Source organism: Anopheles stephensi, chromosome 2, assembly GCF_013141755.1.
Source record: "Anopheles stephensi strain Indian chromosome 2, UCI_ANSTEP_V1.0, whole genome shotgun sequence".
Classification (NCBI taxonomy): domain Eukaryota; kingdom Metazoa; phylum Arthropoda; class Insecta; order Diptera; family Culicidae; genus Anopheles; species Anopheles stephensi.
This window is the reverse complement of record NC_050202.1, coordinates 30,577,871-30,602,718: the sequence shown is the minus strand read 5'-3', so window position 1 is coordinate 30,602,718 and position 24,848 is coordinate 30,577,871. Positions and strand designations below refer to the sequence as shown.

The following is a 24,848-nucleotide window of genomic DNA, read 5'->3' as shown; positions in this document are numbered from 1 at the left end:
GGCGAATGGGATTTTAACCGTTCGCAATGGGCTTGCTATAAAATAGTTTAATGTATGTTTAATAAAACTTTGCATTGACGGATGCAGAAGAAACGCTTTGTATGCAAATTTCGCCTCAATCGCTACCGATACAAGCTTAAACTGCGCCTGTTGCGTCTATAGCAAAACGGGACAACGAACGTAACGCTTTCTTTAGGACGCGTCAGATTAAGTGTGAAGGTGCAGATTTTAAATTGAATAGATATTGCAGATAACACACCCATAAAATTACAATTGTTGTTGGTTGGGCTTTATCAAAGCCTTTAGCCTTAGTGGGTATGTTTTGTGTTTTAACCTACAGTGCTGGACAAAATTATAAAAATACCCGAATATCCGTTTAGGAAACTGTTGTTTTCGATACTATGTCCTGGTAGAGGATAAGGTCTCCTATTTTCAAAGAATGTGTACGAAACGGTAATATTTGACGACTTTTTATAATTTTAGATAATGACTTTTGTGTTCAATTAGAACAGCCGGGCCATATTGCTATTTTATGACCTATAATAAATAAATAAATTACTATAGAATTAAAACTAATACAAAGAGCAAAAAAACTCTTTACAAACTCTAAGAGTCTTCTTCTAAAATATATTAATAAAAATATAAAAAACCGAGCAAGTGAGTGTAAAATTTTAAATTGTAAGAAATAGATGTCCCTTTCACTACAATTCGACTCACTCAAAATTTAATTAAATAAAGATGGGACAAATGAGCCAGCTAGCATTTTTTTCCAGTAAAGATTCAATTGAAATGAGCAAGTGTGTATACAGAATAGAGCCTACCTTCGACTAGATACATATAGTGTACCGAATTACATGTATAATAATCCCAAGAGCCACCACTGTTTGGAGCAAGAGTGCCTCACACTTTAACCTTTTTTTAAAAGTAAAGCAATCACAATCGAAAACTTCGTTGTTCAGAATCTCAAGATATCGTTCCTGGATTTGGAACCGCGTCCTGGGATCGATGCGACTAGGAATCGAGCCCCAAAATTCTATCCGGATTTTTTTCCAGATTACGAGTTCACAGTGAAGGAGGATAATCTTATAACTTATAAGCAAATTTAGGCCCGAAAAAGGGGGCCATCCGTCAGAATGGAAACACGGCAGCACGGTCTGTAACCTAAAACAGCTTAAAAACCGATCAGGAACAAGAAGTTGTACCGATAACACTCGTCATAATATTTGACGCCCAACGTGTCAACCCCTATCCCCAAGCTTTGGAGCTAAGTTTTGGTCGTCAGTAAACTAGTTTTAGCACACAGCAAGAGACCACTTTTTGGCTTAATATGTAATTGTGATACATCTGATTAAATTTTCTATTTTTTATACATTTCATTGATTTTATTTTGTTGGCTGTCCTGCTGTACATGGGTTGCACTCTTGACTTTTCTCTTGAACGTCTCCAACATATGATTTTATGCTTTTATTTTTATAATAAGTGAAAATGTAAGTTTTAAATGACAATAAAAGTAGCTTTTTCAGTTTACAGTCATTTACAGAATTAAGTAATTTTCGCTATTTTTTTATTCTTGTGAAATGCCCAGACTAGTGATGTGAAAAATGAATCGCAATGGGGATTTGAATCTTTGAATCCCAAATCTAATAAGGATCTGTATTCTCAGAATCCGAATCCGAATCCACACCGATATTTTTCCTTCTGGTGAACAGAGGAAAGGTGAGCAGATGCTGGTTGGCGGGGGTCTGGGGTGACGGTTCGCTCAACTGACCAACTCATCCTCAACCAAGACTCCACCAAGAATGATGTAATAAAACAACAATATTATTCCAACCCAGTCACTCTTATCCAATCCCCATCAAATCCCGATCAAATCGAATCCTTTTCGTATTCCAATCGATTCCCAATCAAATCATAATCGAATCCTAACCAAAGCACGATCGAATCCGAACCAAATTCCGAACGAATCCCAATCAAATTCCACTCGGATACCAAACGATTCCCAATCCAATCCCAATCAAATCCCAAAGGAATCCCAACCGATCCACAATCGAATCCCAATAGGATTCCAATTGGATTCGGATCGGATTTGAATCGGTTTCGGAATAGACTTCGATCGGATTCGTAACGGATTCGAGCCCCTATCAAACCCGAATCGGATTCAAATTCGACATTAAGGATAACATATTCAAATCTTCCAAACCCCCGAATCTGTTGACATCAGCCCGAATCATATTGCACTAATTTCCGCTTAATGAGTATATAACTATACAAGAAGATGTTTATTTGTTCATCTACAAAACAACTGATAAATGGCTAACTCGTTCAAAAACATTAGTCTTCATGTCACCTTTAACAGACTCTCCTCATCTGTTACTTCCAAACAACATTTATCAAAAATTTCACGACACTAGCTATGCCCTATTGTTATTCCGGCCTGCTCGTGCTCACAGCAACCTTACTGATTATGATACTGTGCAACCCTCCGAGGTCCCCTCCTTTCTTATTCCAATCGTGCACCATTTCCTCCACGCTCGCAAAAGGTTCCAACCCCCAAAAGACAACCTTTGCCATGAGGACACCGTCCGAAAAAAAGAGAAGAAAACAGCCCCAAAATTCTCAATCATCTCGATCGGTAAAACGATGACGAATCGATTCACAACTGCACCCACTGGACAGCCGTATCGAGACGGTATCGTTCACCAGCGCGGTACGGCTGTTGCCACGGTTGTAAAGTTCGCCGTTTTCACCTGTGTGTCGTTCCCTGCTGTGGTGGGTAGAAAAATTAATCCGTCAATCAGGCTCCACCGCCAGCTACCGTATTGTCGAATTCGATGCCAAAGCCAAGGTTCGCCCGGGGCGCCCCGATCGTGTGCTGACGATATGCCGAGGCAAAAGCTGAGCTTGCCTGATTGCTAGTGTTTTGATTTCGCTCTGTTCTCTCGAGGGTGGCCGGGACGCGAAATGTGTGCGGGCCACTCGCAGAACGGACGAATAGCCGCTAGGTGTCCATTAAACGGTTGTAACCGCAAAACCGAATTCATTTGTACGATCGTTGATTAATTGCCCCGGCCAAACCGTACACACCCTGTTGCTTCAGACAGTTACAGTTCGAGTACATTGGAATTGGGAGCATGTTTAGTTTTTTTTTTTGTGTGGAGGCAGGTTTTACAACATTTTTCACGGGACTGAAAAATTCTCCGCCTCAAGGATCTTGATCTCAACCCGGGGGGTATCGGATCAAATTTCCTCACCAGTAGACTTTGAGCAACAGCGGTTGAAGGAGGTGAGATTAGAACGAAATTTAAGGTCACGAATGTTTTGGGGTGTGCATGACCTTAGTCGTCAGTGGCTTTCTTCTATGGCCCAGAGAAGTAGTGCAGTAGTGAAATATTACAGGCCAATTCATGAGAGCAAAACCTTTTTTTCTTAAGGCTCTACTGAACGATTCTTTAACACTTGATTTATCTTGTAGGGTCCGAAGAGATGTCATTGTAATTGGCATGACTGATCCTACTAAACTGATCTACTCAACTATCTAGACTGACTATTTATTTCACACTCTCTTTTTCCTATATCTCCTCTGCTAAATCTAGCAACACCAATCTTCCTAGACTGATACCTATACGCTCTCGGCTGAACAATTACGAACACTATCATGTAACGGAAATGTTTCAACTGAATAGTAGAATATATTAATCATACGATGGAATGTTGCATTCAATTAGAGCCTATTTGCTATTGTAGAATTTTTGGTAAATCAGCTATGGAATAAAAAAGTGGTGTCGGTCTTCACACGACGGGACCGAGTTTCAAATCCCATCCAGACCGTCTCTTTCCCGTAAGCAGGGCTGACTACTTTACTATGGGTTAAATCAAGTTACGGAAAGCCCGAAATGGCATGCCAAGGCCTTTACAGGTTGTAGTATTCCTTCCACTCCACTATCCAGTTGAAACGATCCACAAAACGATTCAAAGATTCAAAGCTTTTTTAAATGCAAATCTCTGTACGATCTATTATAGTGCAGGAATTTATACTGGTTGAAATTAAATTTTATATAACCGAATAATTTATTTAAATTATCGCTGTGCGGCCTCTGGATGAGATTTGAACCCCAGTCCTGTCGTGTGAAGAACAGCGCCCACCGGATTGCCCTTGAATGATGTTTTACTGTCCTCTTTTTCAAAAATGTCAGCCGTTAGCGAAACCTAAAGTTATTCAAACATGACGTTTTTCTGGAAGTCGCTTGTTTTATCAGGGCTTTGCCAAAAATGTCCACTATACAATTGACATACCTCCAAGATTCTTCCCAAGATAAAAAAAAACATTTCATGTCAACACTCCATGCCCAGTGATTTCAGATTCAGCACAACCCTTTCCCATCGATTGTGTAATGGTCGTGGAATCGTTTCGCGGCTGTCTGCTGCTGGTCCCGTACGAGGTGAAAACAAATCTACGGTCCCATCCGAAACCAAGCGTCGTAAGGGATGAGCAATTTTCCACGCTTTTCCTTCCTCCAAGAGATTCCATCCAGCGGCCATGGCGGAGTGGGGTTTCACGGCATCACCTGTATCCTATTCAAATACGAACGCCACACAAAAACCCGACGATGGCTTCCACAGCGCTGGGTTGCGTCTGCTTGTGATACGATTGTCCCGCGCACGTTAAAACAAGCGTCACGCTTATCGAAATACGTGCTGGCCATTTGAAGAAGGTAAAAGGTGTCCCATGTATGCAACCGTTGCGCACCGGTTGCGCAAAGGAAAGAAAACAAGGAATCAGCAGCGCCGGCGTCAGAAGGCGCTGACGGTGACGCCGTGTGCAACTCTTTCGCTCGTCTTAACCTCGTTCAGGTGCATTTGCAACTGTGCCACAGACTGCAGCCCACATTCAAGATGAGCGTCATGGATAATTCTTACGGTCATGATCCGCGGGATGATAAATGTCCAACCGCCTATCGGCTATCAGCAGCTTTTGCCATGAAATAAAACGACAGACGGCAAAGCGTACAGCGTGCAATGTTGCTGTTGTCGCAGGGATTGATGATTTGATAGGATGATTATCATTACAGGTGTAATGCATTCCTTGCTGTAGCGGATGGATGGGAAACGAAATCAAATAACATTACATAATTCAAGGAGTATTTGCAGATGAACTCATAAGGTGTTGTGTAATTTAATTGATTATTGGCTTTTATCATTTTGCCATGGGAAATGGGGCACCACTTGTTGTTCCACTATTTCTCAACAAAAAGGAACTGGTAACCAATCTCATCCACTTAGCTACGGATGATTGAAGTCATGAAAGTCATAAAAAGTAGAGCACAGGTATCTCGATATTTTAGTATCGAGAAAAGCAGAATAAAACGGAATTCTCTTCTAGGTTGTTTCAACGATCAACAAAACTTATAAAGTTACAGAATTTTAAAACTGCTATAAATTTTCAAATTTCAAATTAGATGAGAACCACCCTGTGTACTGCGCGAGCGTGCTCCAGCAACAAAACAATTCGTTGACGTTTCGCAAGGGCGCCAAAGCCATTGTTTTGATTTCATTTAATAAACGAAAAAAATATTTATACGATTAAAGTAACTAACTTTATAGCGAAAAATATGATATACAGTCAAGAGTGAGTGATTCTTTTAACGTTAACGGTTCCAAAACACATAGCAAACTAACGAAGGGTATACTTTTCCTTAAATTTTCAGCTACGCCCGCTCTATAGACGATGTGCGCACGATCGTTCGGCACGCCAAGCTCGACCACAAAAATCTTACAAACGTTGCCCAGGCAATTTACTATCCCACGGAGAGCGAGCACCATGATTTGGGCAACATCAAGTTGCTCGAGGTGGATGAGCATATTCTGGGCGAGCTTAAAACCGGCAGCGAAATGTGTTTCAAGGGTGCGTTGAACGAGAAGGTTGTTTTCTGCACCGAATCACGCACCTACGAAGTGAAGGAGGCCGAAATTTCAAACAGTTTGCTCTTGGTAAAGAATCTGAAGCTTGCACAGGCCACCAGCCGATCGCCAATCAAAAGCCCCAAGAGCGGCGTCAACACGTCGATGGACAGCAGCATAGAGGAAGAGGATTCCGAAACGATCGACTCGGTGGACGAGGTGGAGCGGAAGGATGTGGTAAAAATATTTCACGATTATTTCGAATTGCGCCAGGTGAAGCCGAAGTACCGTAAAATTATCGATCTGCTCCGTTTGACCCGGTACGCTGGGCCAGAGAATGAGCATCTCATCGAACGTTCGTTGCTGTTCCGGTTTAAACAGTTGCTCGACACGGTACAGTGCAGCAAGGACGAGTTCCATGAAGGGCTAAAAAAATATCGTGCCATCGAGATAGAAGATCGTGTGCGAATGTTGGACCTAGAGTATGTATTGCCGCTTCGGTTAAAGGTTAAACATTTCCCTCTCATCGGACCTTATATCTATTTTCAGATACGAATACCGCGTACTCACCTTGCTCCTATCCGTGGTATCGGAAAACTCTTGGGAACCGGACGCAATCGACAAGGAAGTGACGCTGGAAGCGATGCAGGGCATCATTCCGTACGAGGTTGTGGACGGCATATTCAACGTGTACACCTGCCGCAGTGAACGCATGCCGGACCGGTTCCAGTATCGCGAGGATCTCGTGTGCGCATTGTTCGCCGAAAAGATCCTTCAGCACGGGCTCAAGTTTCATATTGATGAATTTCTCGTCACCTGGCAGGAGGCACTGCCCGAGGGTTTCGAAGCAAACGAGCAGTATCTGCGCGGCATCGGCATTATCGATCGGGAGGGCAGTGTGCCGTGCGTGCGCGGACTAAACGAAGCGGATCTGCCCATGAATCTGCTGGGTCGGCTCGATATGCTGTTCCGAACGAAGGAACGTTGGAACCTGGAACAGATCGAACCGTACATTGAGTGCTTTGCGACACCCACCGTGGGTGTTACCTCCATTCTTGCCAAGTACACACGTTCGCTGGTCGTGAATGGCGTTCGGATGTACGTGTCGAAGCATTAGGAGTTTTGCAAGCAAGAAAAGCATTTCGGTTTTAAAATATGAAAATTTGTAATATGTACCTTACCGAAAGAAAAAAATTCCTTTACGCACACACCTCAAACTGCGTCCCTCGGTCAGCTTCATTTCTTCTTATTTTTTCGCTGCTTTTTCTCTAGCATTCGCTGTTCTTCTGCCTTGCGCACGAGGCTAATGGCGGACTGATCTTTCTGGTCCACTGGTCCGCTCTGCATAGCGCCCACGTTCAACGACGGATAGTTCATCTCAAGCTGATCGGCAATGATCGGTTTGGCCAGCAGCTGGCTAAGCTCCAAACGTCTCGCTTTGAACTGACGCTTGCGCTTCGTCTGTTCCAAGCGTCGCATACTCTCCTGCTCACTATCCACGTCCGAATCGCTCTGAAACTCCTTCGCCAGCTGATCTTCCCACGAGCGACTCACGGTTTCGCGGCGCTGCTGCAAATCCATACGCTCGATTTGACGAGCCAGCGAAACTCGTTCCCTTACCTGCTTCATCACTCGCTCGGACGTAGGGTACAACGGCAGATCTTGCGTACGGCCCAGATCCTGATTGAGCTTAACGTAGTCCCGCACTTCGCCCGGCCCGATCAGCAACACCGTTAGCCCTTCGCGGCTTGCACGCGCCGTACGTCCCGAACGGTGCACATAATTTTCCGTTGTTTTCGGAACCTGATAGTGGATGACGTGGTCCACGTTGGGGATGTCCAGACCGCGTGCAGCCACATCGGTCGCGATTAGCAGAGCGCGCGGGTTTGCGGTGAAACGTTCCAGATTCTTCAACCGTTGACGCTGCTGCATGCTACCGAACAGACTAAGCGGCTCACAGTTCAGATAGTCGAACAGCGAAACGAGCCGCTTCACGCAGTCGATCGAGTTGCAGAACACGAGCGTCCGGCCTGGATGGCGATCGAGGAAGTAGTACAGATAAAAGTCTTTATGCTCCGCCTGGCATAGGATGCGCGACTCGGTTAGCGTACGTGCTGTGCCGTGATCTTGCGTGAGATCGACGATCTTCGGATCGGTCATACCGATTGTTTCGATCAGATTACCCATACGCTGGCCGGGAGTTAGCTTGAGCACGTTTTTCGATTTTTTTACGTTTTCTGACGGTGCCAAAAACGGGGGAACAATAAACATTGTTAATGTTTGCACTGTCCGCATTGAACAAAGTCCATACATACTTTTCAAATGTTCAGGCATCTCGTGATCCATGGTGAGCGTAGCCGAGAAGATGTAGTTGCGCCGCAATTTCTTCGCCTCTTCGTTCGCGTTGATAAGCTCCAACAGTTGCTTCAGTTCTTCAAAGTGTCCTTTTTCCAGCATCCGGTCAGTTTCATCAATTACTAGAAACCTAAGAAAAACGCCATTAATCAATCGCCCACAGACACTGCTTCTCTTCATTACACACCTTATATCGGCCACCTTGGAAAGGTGATGATTTTCACTCTGTATCAGCTCCCACAAGCGCCCGGGCGTAGCAATCACTATTTCCGGACACTTGCGCAGCAAACGTTCCTGCTTCACCGCAGCCAATCCTCCAAAGACGGTCGCTATATTGATGTCCGTGTACTTGGCAACGGCCTTCAGATGATCGTTTATCTGTACCGCCAGTTCACGGGTCGGCGTTAGTATTAACCCGTACAGCGGTTTCTCCGTGTCCACGCAATGCTTGTTCAAATGTCGACCTTCCTCGGCGAACACCCGCTCATCCTCCTCCGTTATATCAACATCCTCCGGAGGAGGTGTCAACTCGTGCTCGCTCGAATCATCGGCATTCTGCTGCTTGGCCTTCTTCATTCGCATAATACCTTCCAGCATGGGTATTCCGAATGCAAGCGTTTTGCCGCTTCCCGTTTCGGCAGCACCGAGCAAATCCCGCCGGCCGTAAATGGCAACCGGAAGCGATTTGTTCTGGATTTCGGTCGGTACCTTGAAGCCCTTGTCAGCGAGCGCTCTTACTATCGGTTCAGAAACGCCCAGCTGTATCCAAGCCTGTAATAGAGGAAAAAAAAGTCAATAATTTATTTATTCAACAGGTTTTATCTCATGTACAAACCAATACTCACCATATAATCAGCACTAGAATAAGGTACCGCTCCACCGTTTACTGATCCTGGCTTCGTGTTGCTCTCCTTGCCATTTTTCTGTGTTGGTTTTTTACTGGCCTTCGATCGCCCATTGGATTTTTCAGGCTTTTCGGTAGTCGCATCTTGTTTCAATTTCTTTTCATGTTTTGAGCTTAAACTTGTTGAGGGAACAGTCGAAACGGGCTCCTTTCCCGAGTCCTGAACTTTCTGCGATTGTTTAGCTGTTGGAGGTTTTTTCAGCAGCATTGAAAAAGCTGGAGCCACCTCTTGGTCATCGTGGGCGTCAGAATCACTATCATCCTTTGTCGGCTGAGCGACAACGTTTTGCTTAATGGGTTTGCCTTTTTTCTTAGGTTGATCATCGAACCCAGAATCATCTTCACTAGAATCCTCATCCTTTGGCTTACCGGTCTTCTTTTTCTTAGTTTTCTTTTGCTTTTTCTTGCTCCTAGTCTCCTCCTCCGAATCGCTTTCGTCGTCACTATCTATAGAACGTTTGCGTTTCGGTTTCTTTTTCTTGCCATCAAACTCAACCTCTTCATTGTTCTGAAGGAAAATAAATAAACATTTAAACAAACAGCTGATAAATGAGACACGTCTGTATGGTCGCTAAACGTACCTTTCTCTTCTCCTGCCGCACAAAGTCGCCGGAATAGTTCTCCAAGATTTCGAGCCCCACGAAGCCACCGAAATCGGCACCTTCATCGGCTATTACAGGCCCGTTCAGTTTCACTGGCTGCCATGACACGTCCGTGGCTTTCTTGCGCCCCTGGAACTTGTGAGGTGTCTTTTTGGGATTAAATTTCCGTTGTTTCTGCATGTTTAATTGAATAGTTCGGGAACTAGCCGGCACCGCACGTGTTTTTTCCGCTGCAATGTAACCAAAACAAACTACTGTCAAGCGGTGGAAACGTCAAACGCGGTGTAAATAATTTCCCATTTCAGACGTTAGAAGTTAAACGTCTTACGTCTGCTGTTATGATTGCCCGCGTTGCTTCCAGCTATAAAAATCGTTAATTACAACAATTATAAAAAATTAACACTAAAAGTAAGCAACTGTACCAAGAAATAACGCATGAGAAAAGATTTAATTCATTTAAAGAATAAAATAGTATTGTTACATACTGAATGCGATAATCTGTTCTATCGAATCAGGCATATACCATGTGCTGGTCAGCTTTCACGTGGTCGGTTACTACCATTTTGAATAAATAACGAGCTGTGAATGGTTTACAATTTGAGAACAAATTTTTAAATAGCTTCGAATTTTTCATTTTCCCCCACGCACGCCATACAATTGTAGATGTATTCAAATACCAATCCAAATTATCAAAATTCATCATATGAGACACATTGCTACACATCTCATGACTCATCTACGTGTTACGGCAGTTATAAAAATGGTGACGCCTATACAAAGAATTTGAAAAATATCATACCAAAAAAAAGTTTAACAATTTAAATAAAACTACAAACTACATGAATAAATGATTTCAGCTCAAGTTCTAGACTCAAAAAGTATTCTTGGAAAAAACACTCCTTCCCAGGCAGTCTTGTTTGCTCGGCGTTAGCCATATCTGTTATATTGTTTCATCCTTTTCGAAGCTTGACGATCACTTACTATACCAACTTGGTTACAATGATTGTACAATCTATTAATGGTAATGAGGTAACTTGGGAGTTCCTTCGAACGACGACGAACCCATCGTTCTAAAGATATTTTTCCTAAGCGCCGCCAATCACTCACTCTGTGTGATGGTTACGTGAACGGCTTCGCATCTAGCCATGGACAACAAAATTTGCGTAACAATTTATTTGGACGAAAACGGCATAATCTACTATAGTCGTTAATGTCTGGGAGAATCGCTAGGACACAGGATTTTCGAACAAAATCGTTTAGATTAACCTTTTTTTAGTTAAAGTCGCTAAAGCGTTAGCGGCGCCAGTCTTGACACGACAGGGCCGGGTTTCATTCCCCATTCAAAATTAATTATCTTGCTACAGGTAAATTCAAGTGATGGAAGCTTAAGGATTGACTATCCTGCCACGAAATTAAGTCACTGAAGCTAGAAATTGCCGGCCAAGACCTTCCGAGATCCGCCAAAGAAAAGGAAGAAATTAGCTTTATCACAAACCCCTCGCTCATTCCTTTTGCCCTCGTGACTTCCTAAATGTTCTAAGTCAACTTTCTCCTATTGGTTCCAGGAGATGGGCATTCCTGGTATTCAGTTAGGTCGATAATATCTTTGTGCATCGCCTCTACTAATTATCCTTCTGTTCCTTTCTACATGACAAATATTTAATCCAGAGAATTATTGAGGCATAATTATAAGCAATGTTGTTATGTTAGATATAGACATAAAATACTATTAGAAAATTAATTAAAGGATAAAACATGACCGTTCTACATGAATAAAAAAAAGAATAGCACAGCAATATGGCCAGAACATCCCTTTTAATTAAAAAGAGGATATAACAGTCACTTTTGTTAGCGCAAATACGGACATTTAGTTCTTGTAAATCTTTCACAAAACAAAAACACACATGGAAATTCCGAAACAATACACACCACTAATTTGACTTTGACACACTGATGTATTATTTCGAGTATGATGTGAATCATACTCATTCGCCGACTTCATAGCGTACACAATTTCCATTCTCATTAATTGCTTCAAGTCACCGCCGAATCGTCAGCGATAAGCAATAACGCTCTGCGCACACTACTAATCCATCCATATTTGTGTGCTCCTTAAGCAATGTTTGCATTCACCTCACGTGCTCACGCTACCCCGTCCATCGTTACATCGTTCAACAACCCGCGTAAGGATAGTGTTAACGTGGCCGGGCAAAAGCACTTCCGCCACCACGCTAGGTCATTGTCGCACTTTCGACAGACAGCATCGCAACCGCTGTCTAAGGACAACCGGTGTCATCCGTTCGCATCGCAACAGAACTGTTGATATGCACGCGCCTCCCGGAGGTCCGTGACTTTTAAAATCTCCACGACAATATTTTGCGCATCGTGACTCCTACACGCGTTGGCTGTGTTTGTTCGCCACCGCCACGATTGACCTCATCCGATAGCTTCCTCTCGCAAGTTCGCATCATCTCATGTTGTGTGTTTATCATACACCAATCGGCCAGTGATCGGAGAATCATCTGCTCCTCAGTATAAGAATACTCTTCGAACTGAACCCTAGCGCACAGGGGACGGCTAATGGGCGTGCGACGTTCGGCGACAACCTGCATGTAGTCGCGGGGGTCGACGAGAAGTGTAGCAACTGAACGTTGGGTACGAACGATAAAAAAGCGCACGGGCTGCACGGAAGGTTCGCTGCGCCGCTGTCGCTGATCAGAACATTTAAGCGAACCCCCCTTCGAACCTGGCGGGCAGTTCGTGGCCAACCGAACGACGATACGCACGCACTTTCAGTTTCGTAGCTGGCTGGCTGGCTGGCTGGCATGGTGTGCTTCTTGTGATCCAACCGCGCAACAACTGGTCGCGATCACAATTACCCTTGATTACAGTGATCGAGTGATAGGAGACGTTGATCTGTGATCGAGCTCTAGTGATTAGCAAACAAAAAAATCCTATTAGTTCTAGTGCAAAACTTGCAACACGTGATTAACTGTGATTTTAAAGGACTGCATTTCAAAAAGTGTCTAGTGATACGTTAAGCTAAAATAACGTTTTAAGTAAATTAAAATAATTTGAGTGGTGAGTAAAGTGAGCACTTTGGTCAGTAGCTCCTAGATCTTAATGACTTTACATCACTTTGATCAAAGCGTTTCAAGAAAATTGTGTGTGTGCGGGTTTCTACTGTTCCCTTCGCCTAATCGATCGTAGCTCTAATCGTTCGCACGTGTTTGGACTTCTTTGGACCTCGATTAGCGCTACCCAACATGCAAACTGCAGTTTGACTCCATTTTTTTCATTCACTCTCTAAACCGCGGACATCGGTGGGTAAGAATGTCAAGTTCAACTAGTTTGGAGTGCCACCGTGTCTAGCTCGAACCAGGTGATCGAAACCCTGATGCCCACTTCTCTCAGGAAACGGTGTCCCTAAGTTCATTGGAGCGGTTTTTGCAGGTTTTCTCCGAAAATTCTCGTTGTAATGTCGCCCGTTTTTTCGCTTGATCTGAGAACGGTTTGTGCTCGATAGTGCGTTATCAGTGCGACCAACTGTGCGAGTGTACGCGAGTACCCTTGTTGAAAATCGTTTATTCCCTACTACCCCTCAACAGGTTTGTTTGCCAACAGCGCACACCCATTAGCTGCTATCGATTTGCGGTTTTCATCGCCAATTTCGTTTTTCGCGTCGCACGGAACGTGCTGACAAATTTTTGGAGATTTGGTCGGTGACAGTGCCCAACGCGCTCTGTCTGAAAACTGATCACAGATGACCTTCACTGATTTTCGAAGCGTTTATCATTCAACAGAACGCTTTACTGCACGGTCAAGTCTTCACAGTGCAACACCATGAATGAATCGATCTAATGCCACTCGACTCCCCAACAACGTGTGTGTGTGTGTGTGTGTGTGTGTGGACGCCAACACAACTGGACCACATGGTGCGCTGGGTAAAGCATAATAATCAGTCAGCCTGCACCTAGCATTTCCTTTCCTGGCCAGTGTGAAAAGTGCATATTTGACAGTGACATACATAGCGGTTTGTGGAGCAATCGGCCTGCGAAAGGAAGGAGACCTGATGCAACTTTGTGTGGAGCTTTCGTGGTAAAAAAAAAAAAAACAAATATCTAATTTGCACATTCACCAATCGTAACGTGAAAGTTCTTAGAGATGTGCTTTTTGCCTTGAATGTTTTGTTAAGCATCGAAACAGACACTAAGTAGGGCGTGTTGTCAAATCAAACTTGAAGGTAAATATGTTCCGCGATCAGTCAGAGGTGGGTTCGGCAAAATAGTGAGTCAGAAATCTGAACTAGACACATATAAAAACCGATCTACATCCACAAATTGTTTGACGAACATTACGTTTGAATATTAAACAGTACGTTTGAAACAATGCAAGAAATCTTCTCCTTATTTGCATGTAAGCCTCTCAGTGCTTCATAAAAAAAAAATCAGCAAACCAGTCCAGCAGCATCTACTACGTTGAGGGACATTCCAATCGGAGCTAATTGACCCTACCATACTACCCCACAACCTACCAGTATCGGTTGTGCCAAAAATTCATCCTAAATAGACATGTTAAATGAAATGCCGCAAGGTGATGTTTGGGGGAAACATTGAAGGGTACTGCAACATCGACGTTCAGCAATTTTGTTTCTTTCTACTTCTGCCTGAGCTGTTTCGAACCTGTTTCATCATCAACCCGAAACAGAAGCCGTTGTGTCCCTCATATCAGAGACAGACGTGCCGCATTTTGCTGGGGGGCCTCGAACCTCTGATGCGGCGCTGACATTGGCGACAGACTGATATGGAAAACACCCAAAAAAAAAGGCAATGAAAAAGGGCTCAGCTATCCTAATAGTAACGCTCTCCAAGCAGAAAAAAAAGATCAAATTAAATTGTGTGGAGCGAAAGAAAGGCAATAATGCGATGGCCCTTTCCTGTTCCTACCCCAGCGATGAAACCTTTCATTCGGTTCGAATTATGTTTAAAATTGAAAAGAAGGTGAACAAATTTTTCCCTTGCCGCGAAACTGGTTCCCCAGCGATCGATCGAACGCAGGCGTGATCGTGCTGGAAACCCGAGCGTGGTAGCATTAAATCACCATTATTCTTCCATGTGTCGCCCATTGTCATCAGCTGTCCGTCATTATTGCCTTCTTTTCGCATGGCAGCGAAAAAGAGAAGGTATGCTGGACGAGCCTCCGCCAGCAGCAAGTCAATGCCTCCCATACGGATGCAGTCCTGTTGAACCAAAAAATCGCCAACGAAGCGAACGAAGCCTATCATTTCTAACCCGCCTCGGGGTAAGTTCAAGGATTGCGGGCCAACCTCCGTTGCAGTTTCAGTTTCTTTTTGAACTGTAGCAAAAAACATACTACTCTATTGCATTAATGACCACAGGAAGAAACGCAAAAAAAGAACCTGATTTGATACGTCCTTCAATGTCGGCCCGATGGAAACTGGTTCGAACCAGAACGCCCATTGAGATAGATCATGATCATGATTCATGGTGGCGGATCGCATCTCTCCCCTTTTCCAGATGACGTCGACAGCAAATTTTGAGGTTTTATAACAGTGCAACAAAATACAACCATGTTAAGGTCAGCTAATCTTACGATCGATCGGTATCTATATGCTCCAATTCTACGTATCACCGGTCTACACTTGTTGCTCAATCTCAACCAACATACGCCGCCTCATGGAAGCATGGCAGATATGCTCACCACCATGGCTGTGTGTTATCTCAAACTAAAGCTCAAAGCTACCATCGAAGACCATCCCCCCCCACGCGCCCCTGCCACACACTACACCTCCATTCACAACGACAGCGAGCGCCGAACAAGACGGCCAAGCGCCATTCACAACCGCACTTGATGGAAGATACCCAAAAGTCGAAGATGAATTGTAGCGGAACGATTTGACAAATTTATGTCCTGCTCGCCTGCGACTGTGTCTTTGTGTCTTCGTTTGTTGGTCGGTCGTAATTCAATAAGTCCCGTGACTTGCGAGGCCGGAATTTCATCGATAAGATACAACATCGAAGGAGGCAGTGATCCACCCGTGACTAGTAGTAGCAGGAGTAGCAAATCCGCAGGTGCTTTAGCAACAATAAGTCACTCGTAAATGGTTCAATTGTTTTATTCCCACACACGCACCGTTTGTCTAGTAGGGAGCTGCAACGTTTGTAATCATCTCACGCCTATCTTATCGGCCCCAATGTGTTTCCGATAGTAGGAGCGAACGGTGCACGGGTAGAAGAAAAACGCCCTCGGATTGCTTCATATACAACCACTACGATCAAGATCGGTATCTGCTACCCTTAGAATATCCTCCTCCGATCATTCAAACAACGTGCGCTAAAATTGTGCTAATTAATCACAGACAGCTACTAGGGTTTGTTATCGGCGTATGCTGCGATTGAGCAAGATTGATTCATAGTATGTGTGTGCATGATCTTATCATTTATAGCTTCTGTAGTCTGTTTTTCACGCTATGATCTGATTTCACCAGCCACTCACACTTCACTCACATTTCTTCTATTTTTTTAGAAAATTTCTTAAAAACCAAAAAACATTATCAGAATTTTGGAAGCATTCACTAAGCACATGGAGAGATGATTATTGTTTTAAAAATGAAGATCAAGTAGTATAAACGGTAACAGAACAAGCCCCGTTCTAGACACGATCAGAGATGCGTTCCTCTTGTGAAGAAGTGAGCTGCTCATTCTGCTCATCTTCATTTTGCAATTGTTGACCGATGATTAATTTTGACTGTCCAATGGTTCATCTCCATATCTCCCAAATAAACCTATCACATGGCACCAATTGTGTATTGTTATCTTCATGTTTAAATTTAATTTGTTTTGACTAGTCTTGAACCTACCGTTTCATAATGTCTAAGGGATATTCTAAACATGGAACAGCCTCTCAGGAGTACCAGTAATATTTCTCACACTGGGTGGCCTGGCCATATTGCTTGGCCAGTGGCCAGTTGATCTCTTAACATTCTACACAAACAAATAATTCTACCATAATCTATCAAAATTGACGAAGATTACTTGAGGCGGTCCCGTGGCCGAGACGATAGTGGTCTTCACACGGCAGGACCGGGGTTCAACTCCCATCCCAATTCCTGGCTTACTATCCAGCTACGGGTAAAACCAATTCACAAAAAAACCAGAGACGACAGGCCGAGACCTGATTCGAGGTTTGTAGTTGTAGGTTATAACCCATGTCTCGTTTCAACAATAATTTCTACAACATGTTTTACGTCTGGCACTGTTAAACACCCCTTTTTGCACTGAGCTTTCAGCGTGAAATACAAGAGTTGCCCCAAAACAACCTCCCAACGGGAAGTTATTCACTGCCAAACCAAACCGTCAACCAGACGCCATACCTGGTGGCCCAGCAAACCCCGATTGAACAGCTGTTTCGGGTGTCTTCATGCAGCCGGCACATTGCATCCATCACACAGAGCAGAAGGTTATTTGGCAAACCCAGATTTTTTTCATTGCTAGTCAGTGGAGCGTTTAGAGCAGTGATCCAGTGGGGTGGGTTTTTGCCATTAAAGTGGCCATCCCGATGCACGTCAACGCTTTCGGTGTTTAGTAACAAGTATGTCACTAAGCTTAGGACGAGCTGTGAGTGATGGATGGTAAATCTCACTACCACTTGACAGGAAACCCCCGTTTATTGACATATTTTTCCACCACTCACAAGATCGCCAGCGATATGCAAGAACTAAGCGGAATGTGTAACTTTAGAACAGAATATCTTTAAAAATAAGCTTAAAGACTTCGTTCTAAGGAGGTGTGAGAGAAAGTAAAACATTCCGGTACATCACGCACCAGCAATTTACAATCAATATGACACTACTCCGGCAGCCCGTATTCCCGACCGGTTGTTGTCACTCCAGACGTGGAGTGGTCGGACAAGTCCCACTCGAGCTGTGCCAAAGTACATTCTTCTTACCTCACCGTCCTCGTCAAGTATGGAGGGAACACACGGTGGCAGAGGTGGAAGAATTGTTGCGAAAATAAAAAGAACGCACCACACCACAGACAATCAGTGACGTCACACAGACAAGGGACATGGACGGGGTGTAACAATCAGATCAGAGTAGTGGACAGGTAACTCTTGCGGCGGGGAAGGCGAAGAAGGCGTAGGGTAGCTACCAATCCGTCAGTGTGACATATCGGCAGGAGATAACGCGCCGGCCAATGTGCTTATTGTCCAATTGGTTTCCAATTACTATCAGCTATTTGATACGCTCCTGGGCGATAAATCGGGCACAGTTGCGGACGATCGCTTCACCAGTGCACACCGGTGCTTGTACCGATACCCCACCGAAGCGGGCTTGATCGTGGATTTATTCGGTAGTAGTTTGCCACATTACGCTCACAGAATAGGACGGCATTCATTAATATTTTAGTGAAGAGGTAGAACCTCACCGTGAAAAGTGCAATTTGTGTCTATCATAGCTCATAGTCACTTTTTTTTCTCTTGCGGTTTCCATCAGTGTGAAAAAAATTGCTACAATCCATCATGGGAGACGAAAAGGCGAAAGCGGATCCATCGGCTCCATCCGCACCGGAATACAGTGTGGGCGACTTCAATTCCACGTAAGTATTAAGTGTTATAATTACTAAAAGTGTTAACTGCGAATGAATATGAGATACGAACTTAACAGGCTTGCTGGTGAGCCACTACTACAATTCGATTAGTATTACACAGTCTGGTTAGCGGCACCGAGCATCACACAGGAGAACCCGGGATCAAATCCCATCCAAACCGCCTCCCTTTACACAGGACTGAGCTTATGGGTAAATTCCATTTAAGAAAAGCCATAAAAGGCTGTCCAAGACCTATCGCGGTTGTTGTGCCAGAGAAGAAGAAAAAGGCATTCCTTGACTTTGATTATTCGCCATTAGTAGAATAGTCAGTCGTGTATACCTTGAAATGGTTCAAAATAATATGAGCCTGGTAAAATGGGGTGGCTTGGTCAGGAGCGACCCTGTGGTAGAGGCAACAACGGCGCGAGTCTTCATACGGGGCAGGGCCGGGGTTCAAATCCCATCCGGGACCGTTCCTCCATAGTGTGAGGACTAACTATCCAACTACTTGGCATCATGAAGTCTAGTAAGCCAGAAAAGCCAGACATAACCTAAGAGGTGGTTAGACCAAGAAGAGAGAGGGAGAACAGTGCCCCTATTACAGTGGAATAAATATCCAAGGGAAAACATTTGTTTTAGAGTGCTACATTCCTGCTTAAAAAGGTTTTAATTTGCTCCCCCTTTCAAGCGCGTACATCGTAAATAAAAACCTCCCCAAAATCCTCAAACACCCGGCTACAAGGCACCAAGTGCCTTGTTTCTCTGTCAATTTTACAATTTATTACCCAATATCGATTGACACCACCGTATTGGCCATAAATAAATCGGGCTATCTTCACGCTCGGATCGATCAATTAAACCATAAACGAGGAAGACCCAACTTGACGTACGTCTTGTGCGCCATCAATAACGATGACTACTAAAAGTGTATGGCCCAGTAGCATTTGGCCGGTATGTGGTTGTCTCTCACCTCATTAGGCAGTGTGCTGTAAACTAGCTGCCTGTCATAAAGATAACATTTTCCATCACTTTGCAACCATCACGGTTGACAGCATTGAAGGGAAAACGGGGTAGACCAGGAGAACATCATGTGTGTGTGTGTTCTAATATACTATTTGCATCTCTTATTACTTTGCAGCACTAAACTGGCCGATTCGCAGATCATCTCCGATGCCGAGTACAATCCGTTCGAGCACCGACAAATCGAGAAGCCAAACAGTACGGCCGGTTCGTTGATTCACCTGCTGAAGAGTTCCCTCGGTACGGGCATTCTGGCCATGCCGGTAGCGTTCAAAAATGCCGGTCTGCTGTTCGGTGCCATCGGTACGGTCATCATCGGGTTGATCTGTACACACTGCGTGCATATACTGGTAAGTGTGCGAGTGCGGGTGCAGCGAGATACGTGGGAAGAGCTCCGGGACGCATAACTTTCCGGCCGGCAGTTGCTATTGTTACACGGTCTATCGCTCGTAACGAGACTCGCTTTGCCGAGATGAGATCGTGGATGATTGATTTTTGGTGGCCCGTTTTTTTGTTTGCTTGGTTGTGCCAGTCATCCAAACAGCCGTAATACAATCATGAGCATAGGAAATGAGTCGTTGTGCAACACGGTGGCAGTGTGAGTCATCCGATCCCATGCCCAGCACTTTGGCACGTGTGCACTGTTTTAAATGCAAATTCATAATTGCTCCAAACAATCGTTCATTCAATGTTGTTTACGTTGTAACGGAGCAGCAACAAAGGCAGAAATGGGCAGTTGAGGCTTCTAAAACTGCTAGTCTCTAGTTCCAGACATTCCATCCATTTTTCCGATAGATTCATTTATTCAGCTTCCGAAGGCATCATTTCGGTCTTCCAACTTTTATCCCTTCCCTGGCGGTACTCACACCATCGATCGAAACCACCAGCATCGTAAGGTAGTTAGCCTTGAAGCTCGAGTGTTTCATTGGCTTTGGTGCGAGCCACCCGGGTTCAAGTGCACGGTCGCGGGCATTTACTCTTTCCCGATGTACGCCTCACTTTCGTATCCTTTCAAGGTGATCCTTACGGTGTTTCTGGACTTGGTGGACTGGCTGTTTCCAACATCCAAGAGCAACTTCTTTTACTCACCGACGCGATGCATGATGCTCCCAACTGCTTCAATGCGGAAGCAAACGAACCGCTCAAGCTGACCCGCTACGTAAAGCAGCAGCCCCTATGGGCACGAAACGGTTGTTGCAACGTGCCACGGCGGAGATGTGACCGATGCCGTGATATTGTATACTGCCGCTCAGCTAATCCGCTCAACAATTAACGATGCTAACGGCGGTGACGGTTATGTTTGTCCTTCCACTATCTACCGCGCCGCTTCGATAAGGTTAATGAACGATGGAACGGTATGCTTTATCGGGAAAAAAGGGACGTCCAGCCGTATGATTTACCTTGCTCCGTATGATTTATGCCTCCCCGTTATGGGCCCCTCGGTGTTGAAGTGTAGTCTAAAAGCACGGGGGGAACAAAATGAACTGCGCGAATCAAATATTGCGATACCGCGTGTCATAATTAATAATGTCATTATTTATCGTTCCACTCGGGCGCGCCTGAAGCAGATTGTATTGTTATTGCACGGCCTGTTAGTCAAATTAATCGATTAGCTATCATTGGGCCGTTCATCGGGATGGGTTACTACTGCTGCCACTGCTACCTGTACTACTATTTGTTTACAATCGAAACCAATTCATGATAAAACAAAAGCCGAACCATTCAACAGAACCACTCGACTAATCTTTATTGAATTGCGAGCCCCTCCAAGTTCGCCACACGCACGATTGATCAAAACAGCAGACAACTTCTAATCATAGCCGTAGGCGTTTATGTTATCTTCATTATCAGATTGCTCTGGCAAACATTCAACAGAAACAGAGACAATGGGGTGTGTAAGCAACACTTACGTGGGAGAAGCAAGTTATCGGACGATCAAGTTCAAGCTGAAGGTTATAATTTTCGACTAAAAATAGGTGTACAACTTAAATAGCAAGTCAAAATCCAGGTCAGCAATCGAGAGCAATTCAAGACTCAACTGTATGAAACAAAAAAAGATCGCGATCATCCCATAAAATTACGATCTTCTGTAAGTGGTGGTAACTCCCTTCAAAAAAAAACTTCCTCCATAATAAAATCGAAACGCATCAACATAAACGATTGTTGCAACCTTCGGCGGAAACGTGCTGTCCGGTTTGGTTTTGCTTCCGGAAACACAAAGCATCAACCGTCTCATAGTCATAAAGCAGCACGCTCGACAATACTGTGTCACTGAATCACTGGAACAGTAGATCGGACTCCCACCCTCCCCTTGTTCCATCCAGGGCTAGAACCGCTACTGATTGATTACTAATTCCCGAACCGCTTCCCTGCGCCGCTTTTCGTTTTGCAGGTTAAAACATCCCACATGGTCTGTCAACGAACAAGGATACCGGTGCTAGGATTTGCCGAAACAGCAGAGCGCGTCTTCCAGTATGGACCGGCGAAGCTTCGACCCCTGGCCGGCTTTTCAAAGTGAGTATAACCTCATGGCCGGGTTTCCGCGTAAACAGCCTTCGGTCTACTGCCAGCCAACCGAGCATCACCCAACAACAATCGGTCCCATCGCGACGTGATGATAAGCATTTTAATTAATTACACAACCGATATGCATATGAATGACGGTCCCGAGTGCCGGCTTCCCCTGCGTTTGTTTACATGGCGTCCATAGCGTATACATGCCGTGGTAGTGCATCTTAACGCGCACCGCCATGGATCATCTACAGGTGAATGCCACCGTGAAGGCGCATCTGTGGAGAGAGACCTCCGGACGGCCGCCGATCGACCGACAATGTCATTTGCCCAAATTGAGTTGTTTAATGTGTACATGAGGGGGGTTGGCATAGAAAACTAGACCCCCTAACCCTGTGACATCAAGGTCAGAATATGAAATTACCAGCATCACACATCGACGGCGAACCTCACAAACCGAATCGGCGATCTACTGTGCTCGATCTGCACGCACGATTCGCAAAAACCCGCGATCGCTGTTTATTTATCGCACCCCTTCCTTTCGATATGTTTGCTTATGTTGATACACGTCATTGGCACAACTAATTGTACCCTTCCGCCCTGGATCCTCCTTCTTGCCGACAGAGCCTTCGTCGACTATGCCCTGATGGCGACGTACTTCAGTGCCGGATGCGTGTACATCGTGTTCATCGCGACATCCTTCCACGACGTTATCAACCACGAAACTGGCAACGACTGGAGCGTGCGGATCTACATTCTGCTTACGATGATACCGATACTGCTGATCGGACAGATCCGGGAGCTTAAATATCTCGTACCGTTCTCCGCCCTCGCCAACCTGTTCATTGTCGTCACGTTCGGTATCACGCTGTACTACATCTTCAAGGATTCGCTCGAGTTTGACGATAAGCCAATGTTTGCCTCCTTCGGTACACTGCCACTGTTCTTCAGGTATGGTGGTGCACCTTCCCGATCAGCGAATGCGGTCCCCTCTAGATAGATTAACCTTATCATACCGTGTTTTTTTCTCCAATTTACAGTACCGTCATTTTCGCGATGGAAGGCATCGGTGTAGTAATGCCGGTCGAAAACTCAATGTCCAAACCGCAACACTTCCTCGGGTGCCCGGGCGTGCTAAATACGGCCATGGGTACCGTCATCGTACTGTACGCCGTGATTGGATTCTTCGGTTATGTGCGGTTCGGGGACGAGTCTAAGGGTAGTGTGACTCTCAACCTTCCCCTCGAGGACTCGTAAGTAAATTGCCAACAGTAAAGTGTAGCGACGGTTACATTTGCGGTTTGTTTCTCCCTTGCAGACTGGCGGTAGCAGCACAGATTCTCATCGCCCTTGCCATCCTGTTCACCTTCGGTCTGCAGTTCTACGTCCCCATGGACATTCTGTGGCGCAAGATCCACGACAAAATACCAAAGAACAAGCACATGATTTCCCAGATTGCCCTGCGGTCCGGCATTATGATTCTGATGGGCGGTATCGGACTGGCCGTTCCGGAGCTCGAACCGTTCATCGGTCTGGTCGGAGCCGTCTTCTTCTCCAGCCTCGGTCTGTTTGTGCCGTGTGTCGTCGAAACCGTGTTCCTGTGGCCGAACGAGCTGGGCAAGTTCCGCTGGGTGCTTATCAAGAACGTCATCTTCGGAGCGTTCTCGATCTTTGCGCTCGTCGCGGGTGCGTACGTCAGTATTAAGGATATCGTCGAGCTCTACACCGACAGTGACGAGCACACGGAGTAGGACACTGGCTGGCGAACCAACGATCAGAACAAAAAAAAGGAACAATTGTTGAGCGTTAGAAACGATCCATCAGCGATACAAACACAGTATACACAGTACCCACACAGTGTGGAGAGCAGACTGCGAAGGGGTACGAGGTAGAGGATAGGCTTTTACTTTACGATCATTGTGACACTTATCGTTGTGTATCTTAAATTAAGATACAAATCGAATAGTAACGCCAGAACACATTTACGCAATGGAAGCAAATGCTCTGCGGCCACAGGTATCGATTTCTATTTATGTTTGACGCGTACGTTTTTTCTTATACTTACTAGCCATAGGATAAATACTGTTTTGTGTGGAAATAAATATGTTGACAAAAAACTGCTGCTCGTTTCTGTTATTTTCCGGCGGCCAATTTTCAAGCCGAAATTCGTAGAAAAAATCCTTCTCACTACATGCACGTGCTTATCAAAAAGCGAAGTGTGTTCAAAAGATTAAATTTAATCTCAATGAGTTTAGACGGTGACTCACGGCACCACAACAAATCATTGAGGATTTGAACCAAGAATCTCGTCTCAACAGTCTCAAAGCGGCCGCTCGGGGCATCGTCGGTTAGGGGGGCTTTGTCGGCGAGGGAAATCCTGTTGTTTCCCTCTAATATCACAATTAGAGGAGCATCAACTGCCAGTCCGCTCGGGGCCTCCAAATATCTTGACCCACCACAGCATCTCAAGCGTGCGGCATCCCATACTAACAAGACCGATTCTGTTTCTTGCTTTGCTTTAAGACCGTGCTATGTTAGGACATGCCGACTACTGTGATGGGATTTTTCTTTGGCTTAGCTTACCCGTTGCTGAATTTTCATTCCTGCGTATAAGAAGACGTTACCCGTCGGGCTTCGCTACCGCTTCGGCCCGAGGCGTTCAGGTCCTGCCACCTTCTGCTCGGTATTCAATACTTGTCCGCCAGAGAACGGTAGGGATGAGATTCGATACCCAGGTTTACCGTGTGAAAAACCCGGCGTCTCCATCACATATCCACCATACTGACCGCCATTATCCATGGTCGCAAGGACCGTTTATAGCTGAGAGCGTATTCCTCATTCCCGATGGCTGAAGTAATGTGTGGTACGAAGATTTCTAAACTTTTAAGATCCTTCTTGTTATATTACGATAATATTTTGTTCGATCGTACCATTAATATGAGCCCAAAC

The 24,848-nt window shown here is 45.0% G+C and overlaps 3 protein-coding genes across 5 annotated transcripts; 2 read left to right on the top strand and 1 right to left on the bottom strand.

The window, feature by feature from the left end:
- Positions 1–5,503: 5,503 nt before the first annotated feature.
- On the top strand, positions 5,504–7,110 carry LOC118507608 (sister chromatid cohesion protein DCC1). Its single transcript, XM_036046284.1, has 3 exons — positions 5,504–5,626; positions 5,706–6,380; positions 6,448–7,110. Exons 1-3 carry the CDS (start codon positions 5,610–5,612, stop codon positions 7,013–7,015), a joined length of 1,260 nt encoding a protein of 419 aa, XP_035902177.1. The 5' UTR covers positions 5,504–5,609; the 3' UTR covers positions 7,016–7,110.
- On the bottom strand, positions 7,039–10,012 carry LOC118507607 (ATP-dependent RNA helicase ddx24). The gene is made up of 5 exons (XM_036046283.1): positions 9,739–10,012; positions 9,099–9,665; positions 8,441–9,024; positions 8,214–8,383; positions 7,039–8,135 (listed from the first exon to the last, which is right to left on the bottom strand). Exons 1-5 carry the CDS (start codon positions 9,937–9,939, stop codon positions 7,135–7,137), a joined length of 2,523 nt encoding a protein of 840 aa, XP_035902176.1. The 5' UTR covers positions 9,940–10,012; the 3' UTR covers positions 7,039–7,134.
- A 2,503-nt stretch (positions 10,013–12,515) lies between these two features.
- On the top strand, positions 12,516–24,016 carry LOC118507751 (proton-coupled amino acid transporter-like protein pathetic). 3 transcript variants are annotated; one of them, XM_036046760.1, is made up of 7 exons: positions 12,516–12,840; positions 18,275–18,377; positions 19,507–19,738; positions 21,781–21,902; positions 22,524–22,850; positions 22,940–23,152; positions 23,218–24,016. In XM_036046760.1, the coding sequence occupies exons 2-7, from the start codon at positions 18,301–18,303 to the stop codon at positions 23,648–23,650; spliced, it is 1,404 nt and encodes a 467-aa protein (XP_035902653.1). In that variant the 5' UTR covers positions 12,516–12,840; positions 18,275–18,300; the 3' UTR covers positions 23,651–24,016. The 3 variants fall into 3 exon arrangements, with proteins under 3 accessions (XP_035902653.1, XP_035902651.1, XP_035902650.1); XM_036046758.1 differs by lacking the exon at positions 12,516–12,840 and adding an exon at positions 18,008–18,131; XM_036046757.1 differs by lacking the exon at positions 12,516–12,840 and adding an exon at positions 18,017–18,194.
- Positions 24,017–24,848: the final 832 nt, after the last annotated feature.

Coding starts and splice junctions, on each gene's coding strand:
- LOC118507607 (XM_036046283.1), bottom strand. CDS start 9,939: ATGCAGAAACAACGGAAATTTAATCCCAAAAAGACACCTCACAAGTTC. Junction 8,384..8,440: donor TCCAAGGTGGCCGATATAAG/GTGTGTAATGAA, acceptor CGTTTTTCTTAG/GTTTCTAGTAATTGATGAAA. Junction 8,136..8,213: donor GATGCCTGAACATTTGAAAA/GTATGTATGGAC, acceptor TGGCACCGTCAG/AAAACGTAAAAAAATCGAAA.
- LOC118507751 (XM_036046760.1), top strand. CDS start 18,301: ATGGGAGACGAAAAGGCGAAAGCGGATCCATCGGCTCCATCCGCACCG. Junction 19,739..21,780: donor CACACTGCGTGCATATACTG/GTAAGTGTGCGA, acceptor TTCGTTTTGCAG/GTTAAAACATCCCACATGGT. Junction 21,903..22,523: donor CCCCTGGCCGGCTTTTCAAA/GTGAGTATAACC, acceptor TCTTGCCGACAG/AGCCTTCGTCGACTATGCCC.
- LOC118507608 (XM_036046284.1), top strand. Junction 6,381..6,447: donor GTGCGAATGTTGGACCTAGA/GTATGTATTGCC, acceptor ATCTATTTTCAG/ATACGAATACCGCGTACTCA.